The 24,054-nt window shown below is 41.6% G+C and overlaps 1 protein-coding gene across 1 annotated transcript in view; it reads right to left on the bottom strand.

Moving 5' to 3' along the window:
- Cstpp1 (centriolar satellite-associated tubulin polyglutamylase complex regulator 1) overlaps positions 1–21,989 on the bottom strand; it is a 172,204-nt gene extending 150,215 nt beyond the window's left edge. The window contains exon 1 of the mRNA XM_057781985.1: positions 21,867–21,989. Coding sequence (XP_057637968.1) covers positions 21,867–21,987 — 121 coding nt within the window. The 5' untranslated portion in view covers positions 21,988–21,989. The remainder of the gene's footprint in view (positions 1–21,866) is intronic.
- Between the last annotated feature and the right edge of the window lie 2,065 nt (positions 21,990–24,054).

Raw genomic sequence — 24,054 nt, 5'->3', positions numbered from 1 at the left:
CTGTCACGTGTGTGAGCACCTTATTTTCCTGTCCCTGCCTGCATACAGACCAGCATCTGTGTGAAGTCAGGACTTGCCTCCAAATTTCCAAATGTCTTACCAAGAACCAGTCACTCTACCACAAGGTATTCACCCCACCCCTTTGCAGGACACAAAGTGGAACTAGAAAGCGCTGCTGCTTTCTTTAATCTGAGCTAAGGGTAGGAGTTAAAAAAGAGCCACAGAGACAGGAGGGAAAGGCTCCTCAGTGGGAATTCCGGCCAGCCAAGAGGAAGTGTGGAGCTCTCTCTAACTGCTCTTCCTGTTCTCCTCACCTATAGCTCTTATCAGTTCCATGCTCTCTGTGGTTAAGTGTACCACCCAGCCCAGAAAATCCTTACAGTGGCTCAAACAGTAAATGTGGAGAACGCTGCTTTGCACCGCTTTGGAAATGCAAAGGAGTCGTTTTAATTGATGTGAGTGATTAAAGAATTCAAACAGCACACCTGCACCCCCGGAGGGGAAAGATATCTGGGCACCTGAGCTGCCTTTTTGGAAAAGGAAAAGCATTTCAGACTGGCTTTTCCTCTTCTGCTTTGCCGTGACTTCCACAACACGGCCAGGACTAAGTCTTCCAACCTGCACCAGTAAGGTTTCACTGTCCTGAAATCCCCATTAACACCTAGTTGCAAAAGTCAAGATCTGATAGCATTGTCTGAGATAGACACTTATACTTTCATCATGCTAAAATGAAAAATCCAAGTAAAATGAAGTATAAGTAAACATTGCCTAATCTTTTATATGAACCAAGGGAGTAATGGAACTGTAGACCAGAAATTTCTTGGTTCTGTTGACTCGGACTATGCTGGTCATACTACCTCTTCATACCACAGTGGCTCCTGCTTTTAAAATGATTGGGACTAAAAATGTGTCTGAAGAAAAAAAAAACCTACTTTAATCCAGCACTCAGAAGAGGCTGGTGGATCTCTGTGAGTTCCAGGACAGCCAGGTCTAAGTAGAAAGACCCTGTCTCAAATAACAAACAACAACGACAAAAAGGTTTCTATATCTATAATAATTTACATAATCATATACCCATTCTAGTTAGGACTTTTAAACCTGTGGGAAGCACTCACTTATTAACTGCTAATTACTTAGCAGGCCTTAATTTCCACGGGGAAAGTCCACACTGATTTCCCTTTGCTCTCCTCCCAAACACAAACACCATCAAAGCGCCAGCTGTTGACTTCACAGTTAAGCGATAAGGGAGCCTATTTGGGGATTCCTGCTTGAGGGTCTAGCATTAGTTACACCATTTCCACTTTTAAATTATCATTTAAAACTGTCTTAACACTTGAATAAACAAGTCTTACCAGAAATATATTAATGACTTACTATACATGCTATCAATAAATACAAGGAAGCAGCAAAGTAGGAAAAAGCAGGTATATGTATACATATATTACACATATATTCTATCTGAAACCTGACTTTTCCCTCTCATTCCAGAACTTTTCTGAAGCACACTTCATTCTTTGTGCTCTGAAGACTCAAATGCTGAGGAGCAGAAATAAATGTTAAACTAAATTCAAACTGTTCTTTAGGATGAGGAATCTGAGTCTGCTCAGTCACCAGCCTGTCATGTAAACTGCTTATATGTCTCAAGTTCAACATCATTTATAAATTTCTAATATCATCCTATACATGATCATGTAAAGTACAAACAGCTAACCGGATTAATAAGTTTCTAGACTTCTATGTTTATTGTTTGCATCTTCCATCTTTATTTGTATTATCTGGGTCCTAGAAAACAGTGTGTTCAGCTAAAACATTTTATCTTCTGCAAGAACATCTTTGATCTTAGTCCACACTAAACCAATTGCCCTTGACCAAAGGGGATGAGGAAATGAGAAAAACTATCACATTTAATTCCCATACAGCTCAGTGAAGCAGACAGCAGAGAGGGGTCAGGGAGTCAGCTCTCGTCTCTGTCACTGGCAGAGAGCTAGGATTCACATCCAGGTTTGAGCCCACAGCTAATGTTCTTCCATTTGACATTGTTGCCTTTCAAAAACAAAGAGCAAGTTGGTTTACTCCTGTAATTCCAGCACTCAGGAGGCTGAGGCAAGAGGATTGTTGCACGTTCAAGACTAATCAGGGATACACAACAAGACTGCATCAATGAAACAAGAGGAAAACAACAAAATAAGAAAAGCCCCAAGTCTTCCATGTGTCCCTTCTACACGCACTTAGCTCTTCACTGCTAACAGTAGGAAGGTGCTGAATGAGTAAACGACACAGCTAGGTTATGAACTCTAATAAACACCTCTAGGCTTTCAAATTACACACTCTAATTTTGTTTATGGCTTCAGATGACACAGATAAGATACAGACGAGTGGATGGGTGGCAATTCTCCTTGGTTTAAGAGGCAGACTTTCTTCATTCCTTTCTCTAGGTTCCTTTCTTCTTTTTTATTTTTATTTTTTTTATTTTTTTTTATTTTTTTTTATTTTTGGTTTTTCGAGACAGGGTTTCTCTGTGGCTTTGGAGCCTTTCCTGGAACTAGCTCCGTAGACCAAGCTGGTCTCGAACTCACAGAGATCCGCCTGCCTCTGCCTCCCGAGTGCTGGGATTAAAGGCGAGCGCCACCATCGCCCGGCTGGTTCCTTTCTTCTTGAGACAGGGCCTTAGGTAGTCCAGGCAGGATTTGAAATCATTCTGTAGGATGACTTTGCATTTCTAATCCTTCTGCGTCCACCTCCCAAGAGATGGGCTTGAACGTACACACCATCACAACCAGTGTTGGGGAACCCAGGATTTTGGACAGATGAGGCAAGCATTCTACTAACTAAGCTACATTCCCACCCTAAGAAGAATGCTTTAAAAATATAGAGAGAAATATGGGCTAGCAAGATGGCTCAGAGGTGGGGATGCCTGACCTTTTGAGCACAATCCCCAAAACCCACATAGTGGAAGGAAACCTTGACTTCCAGAGTTGTCTTCTGACCTCTACACATGTGACAGGAGACATGTTCACACCTCTGCCCCGTACACACAGAACAAATAAATAAACAAACAAATACATGGATAAAAATTCTAAAGCTTTCTTGTCTGTATTTTAGAGACAGGATTTCTCTGTGTAGCCCTAGCTGTTCAAGAACTGGCTCTGTAGACCAGGCTGGCCTTGAACTCAGAGACCCTCCTGCCTCTATCTCCCAAGTTCAGGGGCTAAAAGCATACACCACCACTCTCGGCAGCTTTTAGCTTTATTGATTCCAAACAATGCTGTGTATATTTCAATGGGAGGTTGGTTTGTATTTCTTCTATTAACACCCTGTCCATATTTTACTAATTGTAATAGAAAAGGTTAAAAGCTGGCCAGCTGTGAAGACAGACTCTCCACTCAGGCTCTGGTCTGGACTGCTGCCCTTGAAGGGAGAGCCGCTCCCAATCCCAGACACTAGACAGGCTGACACACAAGTTCCCTTGCCACCACTCCCCCAAAAAGTAGCATTATATATACCAAATGGAGAATTCTGGGAACAAATTTAGAAATTAAAGAACAATCTTTTACATTAGTAGTTAATTATAAAACAGACAAAACTAATCCATGGCCTCTGTGTGGCCAAAGCACCAGAACACAGCTAGTCACACTGAATTACCCAAAGGAGTACTACAAGTGGACAAAACACAACATACAACTAACATGACCTGTGACACCAGAAGGTGAGCGGCGACTAAAGATCTCTATAGAGTACAAAAACTGACGCCTACTTCACTCAGTCCAAAGAGGCTCTGCACAATTAACACATGTGCAGAACTGAGAGTCCCGCAGTCCAAACAGTCTCTGGGCAGCCATCACTCCTCCTCTCTCCCCTTTCTTACTCTAAAACTGGGAATATATTTTGAGGATGCCAATTAAGACTAAGTGCTTAAATTCCATTATAGCATTTCCAGACTAAATCTCATACGACAGAATGAGTTGGATGGAGCCCAGCAAATCCAAGTACCAGAAACTACAGAATGAGATTCTGGCTTGGAGTGCTCGGTGAGCAGATTATAACAGATGTACTTCCTGAGTACCAGAGGACCCTGACAAGGCATTTACACTTCCCAAAGGGAACTGAGGGACCCGTAAAGAACCAACAAATGCCTGTCATGAAAACAACTTTGCAAAGATAGCTATCCACAGAGGATGCGTTTATCAAGTCAATGCACATAAATCTATTTTCCAGAAAGCATGACAGGTTTTAAGCTTCAAACCCCAACCCAATCCTTCAAACTGTCAATCGTGGGGTCAGTGACATACCACTTACAATGTTACATCAGGCACAAATAGTAAAGTCACGAGGTAGATATGAATTGTCCCATACAGTCTCCCAAAGTTGTAGATCTTGGAGGGTGATTGACAGATCATGATTAAATTAACGAAGTTTTTTACAATGGCAATGTGAGATTTAATTCAAGTTAGTGATAATAGCCATAAGATATTAACGTAAAACTTTATAATTTACTTGATATTTTATGTTTAAAGTGTTGTTGCTTTAAAAAAAAACTGTTCTGTTACTCACATAACAGTAACAGCCTCTCACTTCCCTGACAATGGCAACTAGACAAGTCTCATTTAAGTTGGCTAACCCTCACTGGATTAGAATTCCTGCTCTTTCGCCTTGTAATGGAGAAGGCCTCTCTGTAAAGATGGAGATTGTTTTCAAATGGCAGATTCACTTGTCAGATCCCCCTAGAGCTGTCCACAGCCTGCTCGAGGGTATGACTGTAACAGTGCTTGGTCATCCTGATCGTTTCTATTTATGTTACAAAAGCAAAGGAGGCCACTGTAGATATTTATAGATGCCCCACAGGCCCAGGCCAAAGCACACAAAATTCACACAATATGAATGACTGAAGAGTCCAGGCTAGACAGAAAGGCCCCAGTTTACTTTACTCATAAGATTCATGCTAACATTTAGCATATCATCTACATTAATGGTATAAAGCCCTACCAACACACCCTATGAAAATACACTTCGGATCATCTTCTAAACAAATACTCTTTTACTCATTACTTTTAAGAAGGTTGGACTAGCCGATCCTGCATTTCCCACCAGGCCCAGTTCAAATGCCATCTGTCAGCTTCAAGAAGTGTTCCCCAATTCTCTTCCAGCTAGAAACAATCTTTTTACTTTCTGAACCCCTAACACCTACCCTAGATATGTCCCTGGCACGTTCTCCTGGACACAGGCTATTCTTGCTACCCACATGCAACACATTTTGTCAGACCTCTTGTTCTTAAAAATGAACAAGTATCATGACTCATTTATCTTTTAGCCCCTTTAACATTGAGGGTCGTGCAGCCCCTTCCACACAGGAGTCCTCCAGATGTTTACTGACTGCCTACATAAACTGTGCACACGATCTACAGACGGCAGTGCAAACACACAAGCCTCAGGACCAAACAGCCTCAACTACAATATTAGGGTTCTTGCAGGAAGCTGCTTTTGTCCTCTTCTCAAGCACGGTTCAAGTTGCCTTTTGACTGCCTTCTCTCTATTCTAATGAGCAAGCACTTGTTCCTTCTATTGTTCTAAGAGCCTCACTATGCTCAAGGTAAAGTGGAAAACTGCATTCGATGCAATTACCAGTTCCTCACAAATCTGGGGGCTGCTCGTCATTTGGACATCCAGGACTCGAATAAAAGAAAGTCTAAATTCTTTTCACTCCTAAAAACTATTTTCTTTTTAGACAGAATGGAAGTCCAGAGCACAGGAAGCAGTGCTCAGTAAGCCACCGTTCATAAACAGCTTTGCTGAAAGCATAACAAAGGTTCTGTTGTGCTCTTGCATGGCAAGGCCAGTGAGCAGCAGGAGCAGATGAACTCTTTAAGAAGCAAGGGTTCTGTCTTCATGCAAATGTTTGCATTAATAAAAAATGAAGAAAAAGATATAGAAAACGCAGGCTAGCTGGATATAATAGGTCACTAAATAGGAGGTTTTTCACATTTTCCAGGCGGAATCAGCAGGTCTTTTAAAAACTTTGTCATTCTGAACATTTCACAGACATCACAAGATAGACATGCAAATAACAGAAGCAAATCAAAGGACATCCCGCTGCTCTGCTGGCGCCTCCCTCATCCATGCCTGGTTTGTCATTTTCTGTTAACCCCAGTGCTGGCTGCTATTCTGTTGAGGAATGGAGTTCCTAGCACAAGGGGCAGTGCGCGTCCAGCCAGCTGGCCCCAGCACTGATAGCATTACAATGCAAGCCATGTACTGCCACTCAGGGACACGTGCTGCCAGGCAACAAGTGCAGCGTGTGATTTTTACACACTTGGTTTGCAAATCTGCATGGGAAAGAGTCTCTAACAAGCCACTTCAGAAGATGTGGGCTTCTCGAGTGTGCACATCGCTAAGTAGTTCTCTGAAGAATGTGTGAGCTCAGTCCTTCAAAGTGAAACCACAGTCAGGACCATAAAATACAAACCTATGGGGAGGGTTAGCTACGATGTGCCGAAAGCTGTGCGCTATATGCTTAGCTTCATTCAATCTTCTCGGCCACAGACGAAGGCATATATCTATACCATCGTATAGCTGAGGAAACTGGGGCTTAACGAGGTTATATAATTGTCCGAGGACACTTAGACAAAAACGGAAGCCAAGGCTCAAAAACCAGATGTTAGCAAATTCTCCACCACTCCATACATTTTATTAGACGCAATTACTTCTTTTTTGAGGGAACAGGGATGGGCCAGACAAGCTAGGATCCTGGCCATATGTGCCATAGCAGAACCACCGGCATGGTCCTCCTTCTCTATTCCAATCATGTGGAGAATTTATTGTCCACTTTTAAGAATGAATGGTTTCAGAGTTGGGCACAGTGGCATATATCCATAATCCCAGTACACAGGAGATTGAGTAGGAGAATCACCAAGAATTTGAGGCCAGCCTGACCCACATAGTAAGCTCTAGGATGGTTAGTTACTGAGAAAGGCTGTTCCCAACACTACCCATCTCTCCCCCCAAAAAGATGAGGTGGCTTTTTAGGTTGTGATAAAAATCTGATTTAAGAGGCATATTAATTTATTATATTATATAGATATATTAATTTATATTAATAAATAAATACATTTAACACAGCATCCAAGCATCTCCTAGCAGTCATTACGGACCCTGGGGTCTCACCTAGGGAACGACGGCCCTAGGACACACATCTCCCCCAGATACAGACGGCCTGTTTTCTTCTCATCCTACCACTCTCCTCCAGTTCTGCAACAACATGATGATGGCCCACTAAAACCTCACCCTGCAAATTCCCTGTCCTCCAGCACACTGGTCCTCTACCAGGAAGTCAATTAAGGCTCACCACAGACTCCATCCCATCGGCCTCTGGATTGCACAGTACTCCTTCCGTTCCCACAGTCCTGCTTCCTGTGGTCTCAGAAATACACTAAGTACAGGGTTCAGCACTCCACGGGGCTGCAGACAAGGGAGAGCTGGACGCAGCAGTCAGACCCTGCATTTCTGTGTCATCACGGCTCCGAAGTTCACACTGCTCAACTCCCGCCATTTACCAGTAAACAAACCAGTCCTTACTCTCTGTCCCTCTCAAATCAGGATGTGGAATGGGACTTTGAAGTTTTGTGTGTTTCCATGTATAATCACAATGCTGAAGTTTTTCTTTGAACAAAGTAAACAAATCATGACAAAAACTGAATATTGTGATTCCTTGGAGACCAAAAAAGTTAAAGAGAAAGGAATTAAAAACACATACACACAGAGGGCTCAGCTAAGCCCAACTACCTCTCCACTTTCTACGAGTTTTTCCTTTTTCATTTTTCTACCTTTTAAAACTTTACTTGGTACTATATTTCTCATAATTTTATTTTATATCCTATTATGAGATAATAAAATTTCTTTTTATAAATATTGATTTTTGCCAGGCAGTGGTGACACATGTCTTTAATCTCAGAACTTGAGAGGCAGAGGCAGGTGAAACTCTGTGAATTTAAGGCCAGCCTGATCTATATAACTAGATTCAGGACAGCCAGAGTTATACAAAGAAACTCTGTCTCAAAAACAAAAAATAAATAAATAGCGATTTTGTTTTCTGCTAGAAATCTTAAAATTTTATTTTAATCAAAATAATTTATTGTTGCTCTATGGATATAGTATTCTCTTTTATTTCATCTCTTGTTCCTCAAATCTCCAGATACAAATTAGAATACGTAGCTAAGGATAAAAACATTGCTAGAGTTTTCCAGCATAGATTCTGTAAGCTTATGGATATTTTCTCTTATTTTGTTATTATTATTGATGACAGGGTTTTATTGCTCTACTGGTCTGGAACTTGCTATGTTAACCAGGCTGGCCTCTGCCTTCTAAGTGCACATAAAGGCATGTGCCACCATCCTTGGTGATATTTTCTTTTATAAATCCTTCTTCCTTTACAGCACACGTGAGCACACGTGCGTGCACATGCACGCGCGCGCGCATACACACACACTCACACACACGCCACATTTCTTAGCTTCTTTTGTGGCTGCTTTGTCATATGATTTATGTGATTTTAACATATAAATAGAGTGTTTTGAGTCTTCTAGAACTAAGTATAATGAGTGATGTCCCTTATTCACCTGAGGAATAAAGTTTCTTCAGTCCGCGTGGATTCTGAGGAAAGGGACCAAATCTACAGCTAGGATAAGAGCATAACAGAAGCCAAGTCTTTTATGGCAGTTTTGGAGTAAACCACTCCACTCTGTCTGTCCTTGGAAGAAGAATACTTTTCTTGCTTGCATTTATTTAAGGTGTTTTTCTAAGATTTACTGTATTTTATGTGTATGAATTCCTGAATGTATTTAAGTGCACTCTATGTGTATGTAGGAGCTCAAGGAGGTCAGAAGAAACCATAATATCCTCTGGAACTGGAGTTACAGGTGAGCCATGATGTGGGTGTCAAAAGCTGAACCTGGGTCCTCTGAAAGAGCAGTAAACTCTCTTACCCACCAAGCTATCTCTCCAGCCCCTATTTTATATTTTATTTTATTTTTATTAAAAATTTCTGCCTCCTCCCCACCTCCCATTTCCCTCCTCCTCCCCCCTCCCCTCCCTCTCCAGTCCAAAGAGCAGTCAGGGTTCCCTGCCCTGTGGGAAGTCCAAGGTCCTCCCCCCTCCATCCAGGTCTAGGAAGGTGAACATCCAAACTGCCTAGGCTCCCTCAAAGCCAGAACATGCAGTAGGATCAAAACCCAGTGCCATTGTCCTTGGCTTCTCAGTCAGCCCTTATTGTCTGCCACGTTCAGAGAGTCCGGTTTGATCCCATGGGACTGAAAAAGCATGGGATCAAACCCTATTTTATTTTATTTTTTTAAATAGCATCTTAGTCTGTTGCACAAGCCAGTCTAGAACTTACTTTGGAGCGTGTGGCAATCCTCCTGCTTCACTTCTTGAGTGCTTGGATTACAAATGTGAGTCACTGTACATACCTTCCCACTTTATTTGAACCATATAATTTTTCTAAAAAGTATAAATGAATGGATCTGACTAATCTTCAATTAGCAATATTCAACAAGGAAGTCCAGGAGCCTGCTGCTGTGTGTAAACATGGGGGATAGGATGGCGTGAGTCAGACACACACTCCTGTCCCCAGGACCCATAGTCTAGTGAACAAGGTGACCTTCACAACTTAAACAATAACACTTTAATTGCTCCTAAAAGGTTACTACTAAATACTCTCACATACATTATCTCTTTGAACTTCACAATCAACCTAGGAGTCAGATAAGGCTGGCTTACCTGTCTTACAACGTCTTACAAATGAAACTACCCAAGGTCACATAGTTTGTACTGCAGGACAAAGTCAACCTCATAGTGTAACTATTTCCATTGAATTACAGTATTAGGATAATTCACAAAGAAGGCTTAAGATGGTCATGAGTAATACTAACTAATTGATAAAAACTTCATTATAACATAGATGGCCATAAAACAATTTCTTAGAATTTCACAGAACTTACATTAAGGTTTCTTTCTAAATTAATTTTCCATCGACTAACCAAGGAAACACTACCTTTAGAAATGATGATGGCTCTATTTCCTTCTCAGATGCCACATTCTGAACTAGAGGAAAATGTGCAAAGACAAACAGCACATAAACTATGGGTTCTCCAACCCAAAGCCAGTGCTACCCTGAATAAAACAAAACTTACTTTGCTTAAGTAGTCTACCTCATCTAAGATAGTTTATCTTCAGTCCGAATCTTCAACAGTTCTATGCTGTAGTCCCACATCTAGGCAGCCAGACTTAATGACCACAGCAAGGAAGTCCCATTGCTTTGTACCTGGTTCCTACCTCAAACTACATATAAAAGTTAACCCAAAATGGACCATAGGCCTAAATATAAAGCCAGCACTATTAAAACTCTCAGAATAAAAAAATATAAATCTCTATGAACTTGGTGTAGGCAATAGTTTCATTGGTGTAGGAGGTCCTTCTGTATTTGTATTACTTTCATTAGTTGATTAAAGAAACTGCCTTGGGCTAGTTGGTAGGGTGGATCTCAGGTAGGCAGGAAAGACAGAACAGAATTCTGGGAAGAAGAGCAGAGAGGCAGAGGCCATGATTCTCCTGCCCAAGACAGACGTTGGTTAGACTCATGCCAGAAAGCCACAGTCAAGTGGTAATACCCCCTTGTGATTATCACTGGTATTTTCTGAATTTTCCAATGATCACTGGTATTTTTGGAATTTTTCAATAACACCCTTCCTACCCCCTTTGGGTTGTGGTTTCTTCCCCTAAATACCCCCTCTCCCAGCTACTTGGGGTCAAACTCCTCTACCCCTGTGTGGGAAATGAGTTTCGGCCCAAACTGGTTGGTTCCTGTCAATAAACCTCGTGTGATTGCAGCAAGGACAGTCTCTCGTGAGTTCCTGGGGTGGGGGGGGAATGTTATCCTGAGACTTGAGTGAGAGTCTCCCCACTCCAGGGGTCTTTTAATACCACGCTCACCTTATAGTCTGTATTTAAAAAAAAAAAAAAAGGATTAGAGATGGCTCAGCAGTTAAGAGCACTTGATGCTCTTGCAGAGGATCCAAGTCCAGTTCCTAGCACCCACATGGTGGCTCCCACCATCCATAACTCCAGTTTTGGGTTCCAATGTTCTCTCCTTATCTCCATGGGCAACACATACACACAATTGCAGGCAAAACACACACTAAAATAAAAAATAATTTTAAAATAGGATGCTGTTTCTTTAAAAATAAATAACTAATTAAAAGACATGGATCTTGCCTTAGATTTAGAATTTAAATAAAATACCTTTTCTCCTTAATATGTCTGTGGGAGCCAGTCATGATAAGCTAAGTATGGGCAGGTCATCCAAAGGAAGCTCTTTACTTCCAACCATTATCACCTGCCAGAGCAGAACTCAGTCATCTATAAATTTAATAAGAGGCCTGAGTCTCAGTAGTTTACCCTGAAGCAGGGTTGCAGGAAGAACCACAAGTTAAGATTACCCGACCTCCACCCAAGAACGGACCATTCAAAGGAAATGCCTAACATTCCAACTGCTGTAGACAGGACTACTTGCCAGAACATACTCAACCAGGACACCCCTAGACAAATGTCAGCCAAACACCCCTCACCCCCACCTTTACTACTATAAAACCCTATTCTAATTAAGTTCGAGGCTCTCTGTTTATTCCAATACGTTGGACATGCAGAGAGACAGAGTTTGCAAACTTGCTTAAAATAAAGGCTCTTTGCTTTTATGTATGGGACTCAGTCTCCTTGTTGGCTTTTGTGGGGACTTTTCTGATTTGGATATAACAAAATGAAGGTACCCAAATACTACTAACTATAATTGGAAATAAAAGATGAAATCCTGAACTTGCAAAGGAACCTTAGGAGTCTTCTCAGGTATTGCTGCCCAAAATACGAAAATAACCACAAAAATAGAAGAAGATATTTCAGTAATAATTCTGTCATTTAAAAATATAAATTGGGGGCTGAGAGATAGATAGCTCTGGGGTTAAGAGAGCGTCCTGCTTTTGCAGAAATTCTGAGTTCAGTATATCCCAAGTGTGTGTAACTGTAGATCCAGGAATCTGACAACCTCTTCTGGCCTGAAATCTGTACTACACTGTACAAACACACACATAGACATACATATAGACATGTCATTTTAAAAATAAAACCAACAACAAAAACAAATATACTGTTTCCTACTATACCTTCTTATCTAAAACAAAAGCTGTTGTCATTAACTGACTGAGTTTGAAGACTTTCAAGGTGGCAAGCCTATTGTTAAGTCTTTCAACCACAGTGATTTTTCTCTCACCACACTAAGGGAAAAAAAATTTCACAATGTGAGATCAATCAGCCACTTCTTGTAATTTGTTGCTGCTTTAGAAATATGAGATTAAAAAATCAAATATCTACTGAAAAGCAAAGGCCAAAGCCTCCCAATGTCAAGACAAGGAAAAGATTAGCTAGACTCCAGAGAATATTTGTAGCACAACTATGAAGCCACTCTCCCTGACAGTCTAGCTCACTCTCATTTACCTATATGAGCACTATCCTCTGCATGGTGGCCAAGTATGCACTCCATCTGTGAGAACTCAGGAAGCGATCATAGGCTAGACAGCAGGACTAATGGTTCACAGACTATTAAGAAAGACAATTTAGGTCTCATTCAATGGTTTACTTTCAAGATTCCTGACTTATATTAATTCATCTTCTCTGCCTTGTGAGCTCTTATCAACTCTATTTGTTGGGGAAATTTAATCAATGAAAATAATAGCAGAATTTTCTATTTACAAAACACCATCCCTATAAAGAACTCCCCGTGATTATCTTTTCAATCTCTCCACATTCTTGTAAAGTAGGTGGCAATATTCCTTTCGCCTTTTTTCATTTTCACAGGTAAAACCCTACAACTCAAAGAGCATAATAATTTACCCACAGAGTAACCCCATATTTTCTACATTAACTGAACATACTGCTTGGGATTACAAGACCATAAACTCAAGTCTGAACTGTAAATAATACAAGGGCACTGAACTTTTAGTTTTCGCTTTGGCCAACTTTCATTGTATTACATCCCCAAAAGACTAGGGTTGTGCATGTTGTTTAAGCTCCTGTGTTCATTGTTTATAAAGAACATTGTTACCATTTTTCTAAATTTGTCTAAGTTCGTCTGGATACTCAAACACTGGATTTTTGTGTACTGTCTGTGCACTAGCATTGTAAATGATGTCATCAGGAATATTCAAACTCTTTAAGACAAAGCTGCAGGGCTAATAAAAGCAATTCACTTGGGGGAGAGTGCATTTCTTCTTTCCTTTTTCCTTTTAAGTAGCTAACACACAAAGATGACTCATTAAGCCCAAAAGAGGTGACTATGGCATGCAAGGGCTTCTTGTGCAGCTTCCACAAAGGGACCTGAGTGGCAGCGCAGGCCTCCTCTTCTCTGCATTTTCCTTCAGGCAGAATGTGCATTTGTGTGGCTACATACACAATTATAATCTCCTCTGAAAGGCAATCCCTTCCATATGACAGGCTGCACAGTGGCCCGAGCGCCAGCCTCATGTCCGTGCAGTGAACATGCTGAAATACAGACACATTTAATCTCTCCTTTTTGGACATCTAAGATGAGACAGAAGGGGCAAAGCTGGGAAGAACTCCACGGAGAGAAAAAGGAGGGCAGCCCAAGTGCCCAGACTCACTTTCTCATGGGCTAAACTTCTTTGTGCTGTTGTCTGAATATCTGTCAACTGCAGGACTGTAGGGCATGAGAACCATGGTGTCCAGTGGTTCTGGCAGCCGCCTCTCCATTTGACAAGCAAAATCAAAAACATGTGGCCTTTGGTACATTTCATATTCAAAGTGTTATTGTTTCAAACATGCCTATTTTAAATATATAATTTTCCCATTTAGAACACGCTGTACTTAAGTCTGCTACGGGAGGAATTCTGCACAAGATTGTTTTCCCTAAGGCAATGGGGAGCTGGACACCCCAGCACATGGCAGGTAGAGAAAGAAGGGATCAGGAGTTTAAAGCCATCCTCAACTATCCAGTGCAAGGCCAACCTGGGCTACATGAGACACTTTCCAAACACATAACAAACAACAAATGTGGCACAGTCCTGGTGCTGCCAGGCGTCTGTGTCCGTTCCCGGGCGTGGAGAACTATCCCGGGTGAGAGAAGCCTGAGTTTGACAAACACCTGGTGACATCCTGAGGCACAAGCAGATTTCTGTGTTCGATTACAGAAGCTGAACTGAAATTATGCTGAGCACCTGTAATCTCAGGGCCAGACGCTGAGCTACACACAGGACGACAGCCAGGAAAAGGGCTCCTACTCTCTCTGAAGAAGAGAGCCTCTAAAAGCTAATTCAATGAAAAAAAAAAGAATGGGCCCTGGAAAGGGCCTTTTAAAACAATGTTTACTTTTCTCCTGCTAATCAAACAAAACTTATTCAAAAAGCTTTTATGAAAAATATATTTGATAATTTCAGCAGTAATTGCTTCGTTTAAAGAAAAGTGCTCAAGAAGAATGTATTTAATGAGATCAGTACTTTGGTAAATTCAGATGTGTTTGGGAAAATCCCTCCTCTCTTTGATAAATCATTAAAATTCTGTTCAGATAAATGTGTTTTGACTTGAAATTCCAATCACAGAATGAACTGTTTCCTACAGCTGCTCGGAAAGTGATACAAGGGCAACCAGAGCCAGAAAGAGACCTGGGTTACTTGACAAGGGTAACTCTCCTCTCAGTCAAATCACAACGCTCACTCAGCTAAAGGACAAATAATCACCTTTAAAACAACGATTAAATCTTATGGTTGGGTAACCAAGGCGTAGAAACTGTTATCAACCAAGAACTGAGCTAAGGTATAATCAGAGTTTAAAGCCAAAAGCATCCAGGGCAGATTTTAATCACTCATCCTTTTTTTTTCTTAATCCATCAAAAAGGGGGCGGGGATATAGTGTCTCTTCACGTGGTAAGATTCAGTAACTGTTAGCTAAACTAGATTCCTTCCTCCCATTTATTTTTAAATGTATTCTGCTGCTTGAAGCAAATCATTCATTCAACAATTGAGCACTTCACTTGGGTCAACCACTATAATAACGTTAGAGATACTGAGAAAAGCCTGCCCCCCTGGCTTACATTCTAATAAGAAACAGACACTAACCAAGGATCCAGGAGGAAAACAAGGTAACTGATAAGAACAGGAAAAGAGGCTCACGAATGTCTTTTCTGAACTATAAGTACCTTTGAAAATGCTTAGTTACCTACTCATCTTACCTATATGTATGCAAGAGAAAAAGAAAAATGATCACTAACTTTTGGAAAGAACTTGAAAGACTTTATTATTACTTGAATATAAATAATAAACATGTTCAAAAATTTAAAAGAATTCTTTTTGGAACAACAATGAAATCACTCTGCAACTTATTTTGGAAAAATGGACATGACCAAGGGTCAGAAACCACAAGCCCTGGAATTCATCTGCTCCTCCCACTCCCCCAACAATGAGCTACAGAGCCCTCAGAAAGGTGGCAAAGACGGTGTAGGCTAAATTTCCAAAGGGCACATTCCTGAACTAGACCAACAAGACAACTGCCTGCTGCCCCTTCCATGACAGAGAAGCTGCTGACCAAATGGGGAGGGAGCCAAAAGAGCTGCTGGCTCCCGAAACATCCGGTACACTCCACGATGGTGCTTCTTTCTTGGTCCCTTGGTGTCCTGGTCATTTAAGAGTATGTTCCGTCTCCCATGTATGTCAAAAGATACTTTACACTTGGGTTTTTGATTACTCGGGAAGAGAAAGAGTGGAAGGAAAAGACAGGTGATTGTGAACAGTTCTGTAGCTATTCTTTTATATTAATCTGGTTTCCAAAGATTTACAATCAGTGTAACACATATATTTCATTTCATTTCAGTTCTGAAACAACCTAAAGACTATGCATTCTGAAAACAATCTCAGGTGATTAAGTATCAATGTTCTATAGTGTAGTATTGGATTTGAAGGCTCACTAATTACATTTCAAACAAAAATAAATTTATCAGGATTCCTTCAAAAGCAAAACTAATGTGTTTGGCAGTCAGACAAGTAAACTTCATGTTATAGTATAAACAAATACAAAAAAAAATTTAGAAACATTAAAAGTCTTCCAAGTTGAATAAATTCCAAGTCAGAACCTTTGCCAAGTCTTAGAGAAACGGCATCAAGTTCATGGCTGGAAAGGGCTGTATCAATGATATTGTTTTAGTTTAGGTACTCTGAGAAGCAGACACTAAAACAGGAGCAAACATGAAGAGATGTTCTGGAGGAAACACCTTGACCAGAAATGAGAAGAGGGCGGGCGAGCCTAGAAGGCTTCTGGACCATGATGTAAGCCTGTCATGAATAAAGGAGAGAGGCAGGAAGGCTGACCTCAAGCACAGCCACCCCCCAGAGAGACATCTCCCGTTCAAGAGGGTCTGTCCGGCCTGGCCAGTGACTAAAGGGAACACATGGGGAGCGTGAGACACCATGTGAGCAAGGTGTTGGATTCAGAGCTGAGGTGGAGTGGGAATTACTCCTTCCCTCCCCACAGCACGAAATCTGAAAGGCTCATTTTCACGGTTGCCATGGACACGGGCTCTATTTGTATAATGACGTAGTAAGGGCAGCCACCACTTACTCTGCTCCTACCCAGGTGCTCTGAAAGGATGTGCTCCTCTTCTCCACACAGGCTCTTCTCACAACATCTGCACTAAGTGTTGATATGCTCCAGGCCTGCAGCCTGGCTGGCCTCCAGCTGTACTGCAGGCTACCCTCGAACTCCTGATGCTGCCTGTACATGCGGAGTGCTGACATTATAGGTGTGCTCCACCACAACCAGCTCCACTGTTCACATTTCTCAGATGCAGAAAGCCAGGTCATAGAGAGTGTAGGCAAATTCTTCACAGCCACACCAGCTACAATGATCACTACTGGAAGAAAGGAACTCCCTCAAATGGTTAGAAGTTCCCTTCCTCACTGCCTGGCCCTGAGGATGAGTCCACTGACAAGAGAGAACTGGAATACTGGCATTTCTTGATCCATCCTGATTCCTAGGAGGCCCCCTCATGAGCAGAAATACTAAATGAAGCCTTTGGAGTCAACTGAATTCACTCCAGGGATCCTTGTATGAGCCTATGTAATAATAAGGAACCCACTTTTGGCTGGAGCCACTCTATGTATTGATAACAGAATTTAACCATGTGGATTTGAACTAGATTGCTCAATTATAATCCTAATTCCACCACTTATTAATTTGACATTTGATACCAGCATGTGTGTGCATGTGTGTCTGTATTTGCATGTACACATGTATGTGCATACATGTCTAGGACCCACGTGGTGAAAGGAGTAAACTGACTGCTATAAGCTGGCCTCACCCTACATGTGCAGACTGGCACACTTACCCACACTCATCACCTACCTCCTTCATATACACATTTTTTAAAAAGCAACAAATTTTTTTTTGTTTGTTTTTCAAGAGACAGGGTTTCTCTGTACTTTTGGAATCTGTCCTGGAACTTGCTCTGTAGACCAGGCTGGCCTCGAACTCACAGAGATCCACCTGTCTCTGCCTCCCAAGTGCTGGGATTAAAGGCGTGCGCCACCACCGCCCGGCAACAAAAAAATTTTTAATGCCAGATTAAAGAAAAAACCTCTATCATTTATTGTAATTCTTCTAAATACACAGACCTCAAAGGAAGAGTGCAACCTCTGATTTCTGGTTTCCTAGAGATAGCTATTATGTCACCCCAGTACCAACCGGTTCTACAGAAGCAGAGGAGCCAGCCTGAGTACAAGTGAAAGCACGCACTTCCACAATTAGGTGGAGTAAGAAGGAACCTCACCCCTCACACTCACGCTCAGGTCGGCACTTAGGCGGTTGGGTAAGTCTGGGTCTGGAACGGGCTCCCTTCGGCTCTAGAGTTCTCCACACCCAGCAGACATACAGACGCACCTCAGCTGCTGGCATATGCCTCCAACAAGTCGCTTCCATACGGCTGGGAATATCTAGCCTTCTTCATCTCCTTACCAGGTCCTCTCTTCAGTCAGGATGTCAATACAGTGTCTGTTGCTACACTGACTGCCTACATGAACATCTTTCCTGATGATCTTATCCAGGTCAGGATTATAGGTTCCAAATTCACCAAGTCAATGTGGAAATCAAATCAGTTTACCCAACATGAGGAAAGGCTACTTTCTTCAGAAATAGTCAAAAACCCAATACAATTCCTAGCCAGCAGGCAGAAGGGATGCCTACAGGCATTCACTTACAGGTGTCACTGTGCCCCACACTATAATCCTAAACAGGGATTCTGGATGTACCTCCCAGGGGTACTCAGCTGTAGTTTTTTGTTTTTATTTTAGTGAGTGCCACGGACTTTCCTATCTATAGTATTTTGTTCTCTATGTGTATTTCCTTTCTAGCCCGATATACGCAAGTGAATTTATAAATTGTAAAAGTTAATCAAAGTGAATTTAAAAAATAAGCAGATTTCAAGATCTTAAATCAGAAATATGATCTAACCTATAAAGAATGACTTTTAAATTGTATTTGTTTATCCATTGATTTTAATAATCTTTGAGACAAGGATTCACTATGTATGCCAAAGTGACCTCAAATCCAGGATCCTCTTGCCTTAGTGGCCCCAGTGCTAAAATTATAGTCATGTGTCACCATGCACAGCTTCTAGGGCGTGGTTGTTAATGGTCATTATGTTGAGAGTGAATGTTTCAAAACAACATATCTCTATAAGAGAGCATGCTGTAATAGGCAGGGCTAGTTCTTAGGTAAGAATAAATGTGTTTCAGCAGTTACTCAATTTGCTGAACCATAAGGAAGTCAGTGAGTGACATGACTTACTCAGGGAAGTACGAATATCCTGATGCCAATCAGGACTTTTAACTACACAAGAGAGCCGAAGGAACATTTGTGCAGGATTCAAGAACAGTGGATAGTTGAAGTCCATGAACACTGAAACTTTTCAAGTGCCCTGAAACAATGAATTAGCTCACAGACTGTCAACACTGCCACTAAACCAGTCTTTCACTTACGCCACTTAGAAAGAGACCAACTTCTGTTTGTTAAGGCAGCAGTCAACCACAGACACGCCTCTGAGATATGGACTTTAAATAGCAAAAATCCAAGGAACTGACAAGGTACTCGGAGGGTCAAATATTTCACAGCTCATGGAGTAGTAAGTAAACTAGCAAAACACCTAAACACTTTACCAAAAGTGTAGGTGCTGATATTGTTAACGCATTAGGTACAAAGTTATCTGTGCTTCTACCTAAAGTCATCTGAGGAGAAAACTCCAATGGAGAAAAATGCCCCCCAAAGGAGCTGTAAGTGATAGGCAAGCCTGTAGAGCATTTTCTTAATTAGTGATCAATGGGGGTAATCAGTGATCAATGGGGCCCATTGTGGGTGGTGCCATTTCTGAGCTAGTGGTCCTGGGTTTATAAGAAAGCAAGTCGAGCCAGGCAGTGGTGGCGCACGCCTTTAATCCAAGTACTCAGGGGGAAGAGGCAGGCAGATCTCTGTGAGTTGAGGCCAGCCTGGTCTACAAGAACTAGTTCTAGGACAGCAAGGAGTGTTACACAGAGAAACCCTGTCTTAAAAAACAAAAACAAGAAAAAAAAGAAAACAAGTTGAGTAATCCAGGAGGAGCAAGCCAGTTAGCAGCACCCCTGAATTGTCTCTGTATCAGTGCCTGCCTCCAGGTTACTGCCTTGCTTGAGTTCCTGTCCTCACTGCTTTGGATGATGAACTGTTACATGGAACTATGAGCCAAATAAACCCTTTCCTCCCCAAATTATTTTTGGTCATGGTGTTTCATCACAACAGTAGTAACCCTAACTAAGACACAGGTGTACTTCCCACCCCGCCCCCAAAGATAGGGCTTCTCTGTGTAACAACCCTAGGTATCCTGGAACTTTCTCCGTAGATCAGACCTTCCTCTGCCTCCCGATTGCTGGGATTACAGACATGCTCCATGTTCTTTTATGTGCAGAATAATCTGTAGAAGGTTGCACAGAAAGCCAGTACTTGTGAGGAACATGCCAGACTTGTGGAAAGGGACATGTGTCCTTTTACTATAAATTTCTGTTTGTATGTATCTGCTGTGTGTGTGTGTGTGTGTGTGTGTGCCTGCAGAGTTCAGAAGAGGCCCAGGAGCCCCTGAGCTGGAGTTGCAGGTGCTGTGGGGGTGACGGGATCCAAACTCAGGTCCTCTGGAAAAGTAGCACATGCTCTTAACTGCTAAGCTATCCCCCAAAATAAAAGTCTTTATATTAAAAAGCCGTTTTGAAACAACGTTTCATATGGTTAATTAAGAAAATTTAATCATCTACCAGGTGTGATGATTCATGCAGTAGATAGGCAGAGACAGGAGTATCCCTGGGAGTTCAAGGCTAGCCTGGTCTACAGAGTAAGTTCCAGAACATCCAGGGTGACACAGAGAAACCCTGTCTTGAAAAATCAAAAAAGAAAAGAAAAAAGAAATGAGCTATCAAGCTACAAAAAGACACGGAGTGGCTTTAAAGCCCTATTCCTAAGTGAAAGACCTGTGAGGGATAAACAGAATGGCTCCAATCACTCGCAAAGGGGCAACATTTGAAAGTCAGTAAGCTCAGTGGTGGAAAGGGGTGGGGCAGGGGATGGATGAAGGGGTGAAGCACTGAGGGTTTTCGCACAATGAAATGATTCTGTTGTATACCTTAACAGTGACTGTACGATAATATGAATTTGTCAAAGTCCAGAAAACTGCTCAGCACAAAGATTAAACCCCAATGTAAAGTATAGGCTTTTGGTAATCACACTGAGCTAATAACCAATTGCAAGAAATGTATCACACTAATACAATATATTAATAATAGACGCTAAATAGAAGCCAGACAGCGGTGGTGTACGCCTTTAACATACCAGCACTGGGAAGGCAGAGGCAGGTGGATCTCTGAGCTTTGAGTTTGAAGTCAGCCTGGTCTACAGAGCAAGTTCTAAGACAGCCAGGGCTACACACAGAAACCTTGTTTTGAAAAAAGAAAACAGAAAAAAAAGGAGAATATGAAGCGAAATAGAAGATATGGAGGGTAAAAAGAACTCTCTACTATTGGCTCAATCGTCTACAAGCTTAAAATTCCTCTAAATATTTAAGTCTGTGAATTTTTAAGTGTATATGTATGCGTATAAGTAAATGCTTTTCACACTCACTGTAAGGTGCTTATCAAAGTACAGTACTTTCTACCACATAGCCTTAGCTCAAAAAGCAAGGTCCCGAGTCAAGTTCTGCAGTGGGCAAATATGATCCTACTACTATCCAACTGTGTGGTTTTATGCAAGTTGTCTCTTTAGCCTTAGTTTCTCCATCTGTAAAGTAGAAAACAGCAACCCCTTCTAAGTCTGTTAATAAGAATCAAAGAAAGAATGCTGCATGCAAAATGCTTGCCACAGTGTGTAACAAAAGAGAAAAGCTCGAAATTACATCGCACTATGAAAGCAAAATTATTATTCACAAAATGTCTGATGTCACTTCAAAGGCCAAGTTTACTCCAATATCAGGAACAGCCCTGTTTAGGGCCTCAGCTTTTTAACTGTGTTATTTTGAACGCAATGCTCATTCCCCGAGTGCTAGTCCACAGAGTTCAGACATTCTTTACTTCGTAAATGTTATTTTTCATTCTTATTTGGCCCTACATTAGAGGCTCAGGCCCTGGAGCCCCTTCTTTCTGTCCCTCCCCATTCCATCCAGACCCGCTACATTCAGGCTCCACCCCTGTCTCCGCCCCACTCCTCCACCTAACTTCACTTCTTTCCTTTCCCGAAGCTGAAAGACGCCCCCCTACCCAGATACTCGTAGTCCGGTAGAGCTAGGCGCTCGGGACTCAGCATCCTTTGACCGGGTAGTTTCCACGCTCCAGCTCTCCGGCTTCCGGAATTCAGGCTAGAGCCTGTCTCTGTTGCCATGGTACCCATGCGGCCAGAGAAGAAATAGAAGGCGGAGAGGGTGTCACAAAAACAGCTCCGACTGGCAACGCGGCGCCCACTACTCAAGTTCCGGAAGTAGTCTCTTCAAGATTTTTTTTTTCTTTTCTTTTTTTTTTTTTAGCTCCTATATTTAGGACTTGTTTTTAAAACACTGAATGTGTCATATTTCGTGATGCCAGAATTACTGTCACTGGCTCATTTCCACAATTTCTGGATTTCATAATTTTTGTATATCCTAATGATAATTATTATGTATGAACTCGCACAAAACTGAAGTCTTGTTACCTATTATTAATCACTTTTAGTATTTACTCTCTTAAGTTGCTACAAAGTACTCATTGTATGTTGGCGGTTTCTCGGGGTCAGGGATGTGCATTTTAGCACCTAACAGGGTTAGACACAAGAGGTTTTCGTTAAGGGCCCGTGAGATGGTTCAACAACTTTAGTCGCTGAGTTCAAACTAAGGTACTCCGTATGGTGAAGAAAAGAGCACCAACTCCTTCAAGTTGTTCTCTGTCCTCCACGTGTCCCCTGCCCCAAATAAATAAATGTATATGTATATAGAGAGACAGGGTCTCACAAAGCCCTAGTTGGCTTGGAATTTGATTTAGATCAGGCTGGCCTTGAACTTATAGAGATCTGCCTGCCTCTGCCTTGCAGAGGGCTGTTTGAAAAGGTGTGTGCCACCCCACCCAGTAAAATGTCATTTTGAAAACTACTCATTAAGTCCCCTGTAAGTTAACTGGCATTCCTCTGAATTCCTTTTCATCTTTAGACTCTACTCTTATCCCTTATTAATGGATACCTCGTCCAGGTGGTTTTCCTTTCTCCTACAAAGATACTTCACAAAGGAAGTGGATCAGAAACCAGAGCATTTATTAGATCCCCCGCCCAATTAGACCCTTTTTAAAAAGAAAGACCATCCATTGGTTTTCAAAGAGATATTTCCTTTTGCTCCTCCCTCCCCACAATAGAGATCTGTAGCAGCAGTCATAATCCAACAGTAGCAGAAAAAGTCACTTGGTCCTCACTTTTCGTTTTTTTTTTTTTTAAGTAAGTTCCCTTTCTTCCCCCTTCAACAAGGGGAGGTTTTGTGACAAAGAAAGAAAACAAAATTTTTACCATCAAAGGAGAGGCTGGGAATCCCACAGACCACCTACACTGGGAGAAGGAAAGAGAAGCGTCTTCTCTCATGCTCTGAGTGGCCTATTTTTAGCTTCTGCTAACAAGGAGCCTCTCAGACCTTGTCATTCTCCCTTTCCCTTAAATTCGTATATATGTCTCGACTGTAGGCTCCTCTGAGTCACTCTAAATTTGGATGTGTAAATTAGAAAGGGACGGAAGCCAAACTAGGAGCAGTGTTTAGTGTTCTGAGGTAATGAATTTGATAGGAAGTCTTACAAATTTGATTTAAAAGAGTTGCCTTCTCCTTCCTCCCCCACTCCTCTATGAAGGTTGAGGGTACCTTATATTTGGGCTTATTACTATAATGTAAAGTAATAATAAATTTTTTTAGATTGAGATAGGGCCTTATGTTTTTCAGGCTTGCCTATAACTCACTAGGTAGCCAAAGATGACCTTGAACTTCCGATCTCCCTGCGTCCATCTCTGGAGTGCTGTGATTCTAGGCACGTGTCACCAACTCTGTTTTATTTGGAGCTGGGATGGAATCTAGGGTCTTCTTCGTCCATGCTAGACAAGCAAGCAATGCTAATATGGTAATTACTACAGATGATAGTCTTATCTTACTCTCCAACAGCCTCAAGTTATTTGAGGATAATTTCATATGTTTTGCCTCATGAAAACTAAGGCAATTCCCTCTTTTCTAAGTAGGAAAACTGAGGCATGGGTCACAAAAGTGACTATCTACTCTGTGGGAGGGCTGGAAGTGGATCTCAGCTATATCAACATCCAGGCGAGTGGGTTGACCACTAAACCACACAATCTCCTTTTTTAGAGATTTTGGGTTGGTGTTTATTTATTTACTTTTCTTTTTGTTCTGTCCTGTTAGCAACTGAGAGCATCCAGATAAAAACAGAAAGTTTT

The sequence above is a fragment of the Chionomys nivalis genome, chromosome 9 (assembly GCF_950005125.1).
Source record: "Chionomys nivalis chromosome 9, mChiNiv1.1, whole genome shotgun sequence".
Lineage (NCBI taxonomy): Eukaryota > Metazoa > Chordata > Mammalia > Rodentia > Cricetidae > Chionomys > Chionomys nivalis.
The sequence above is the reverse complement of the archived record's forward strand: the minus strand, read 5'-3'. Positions and strand labels throughout refer to the sequence as shown.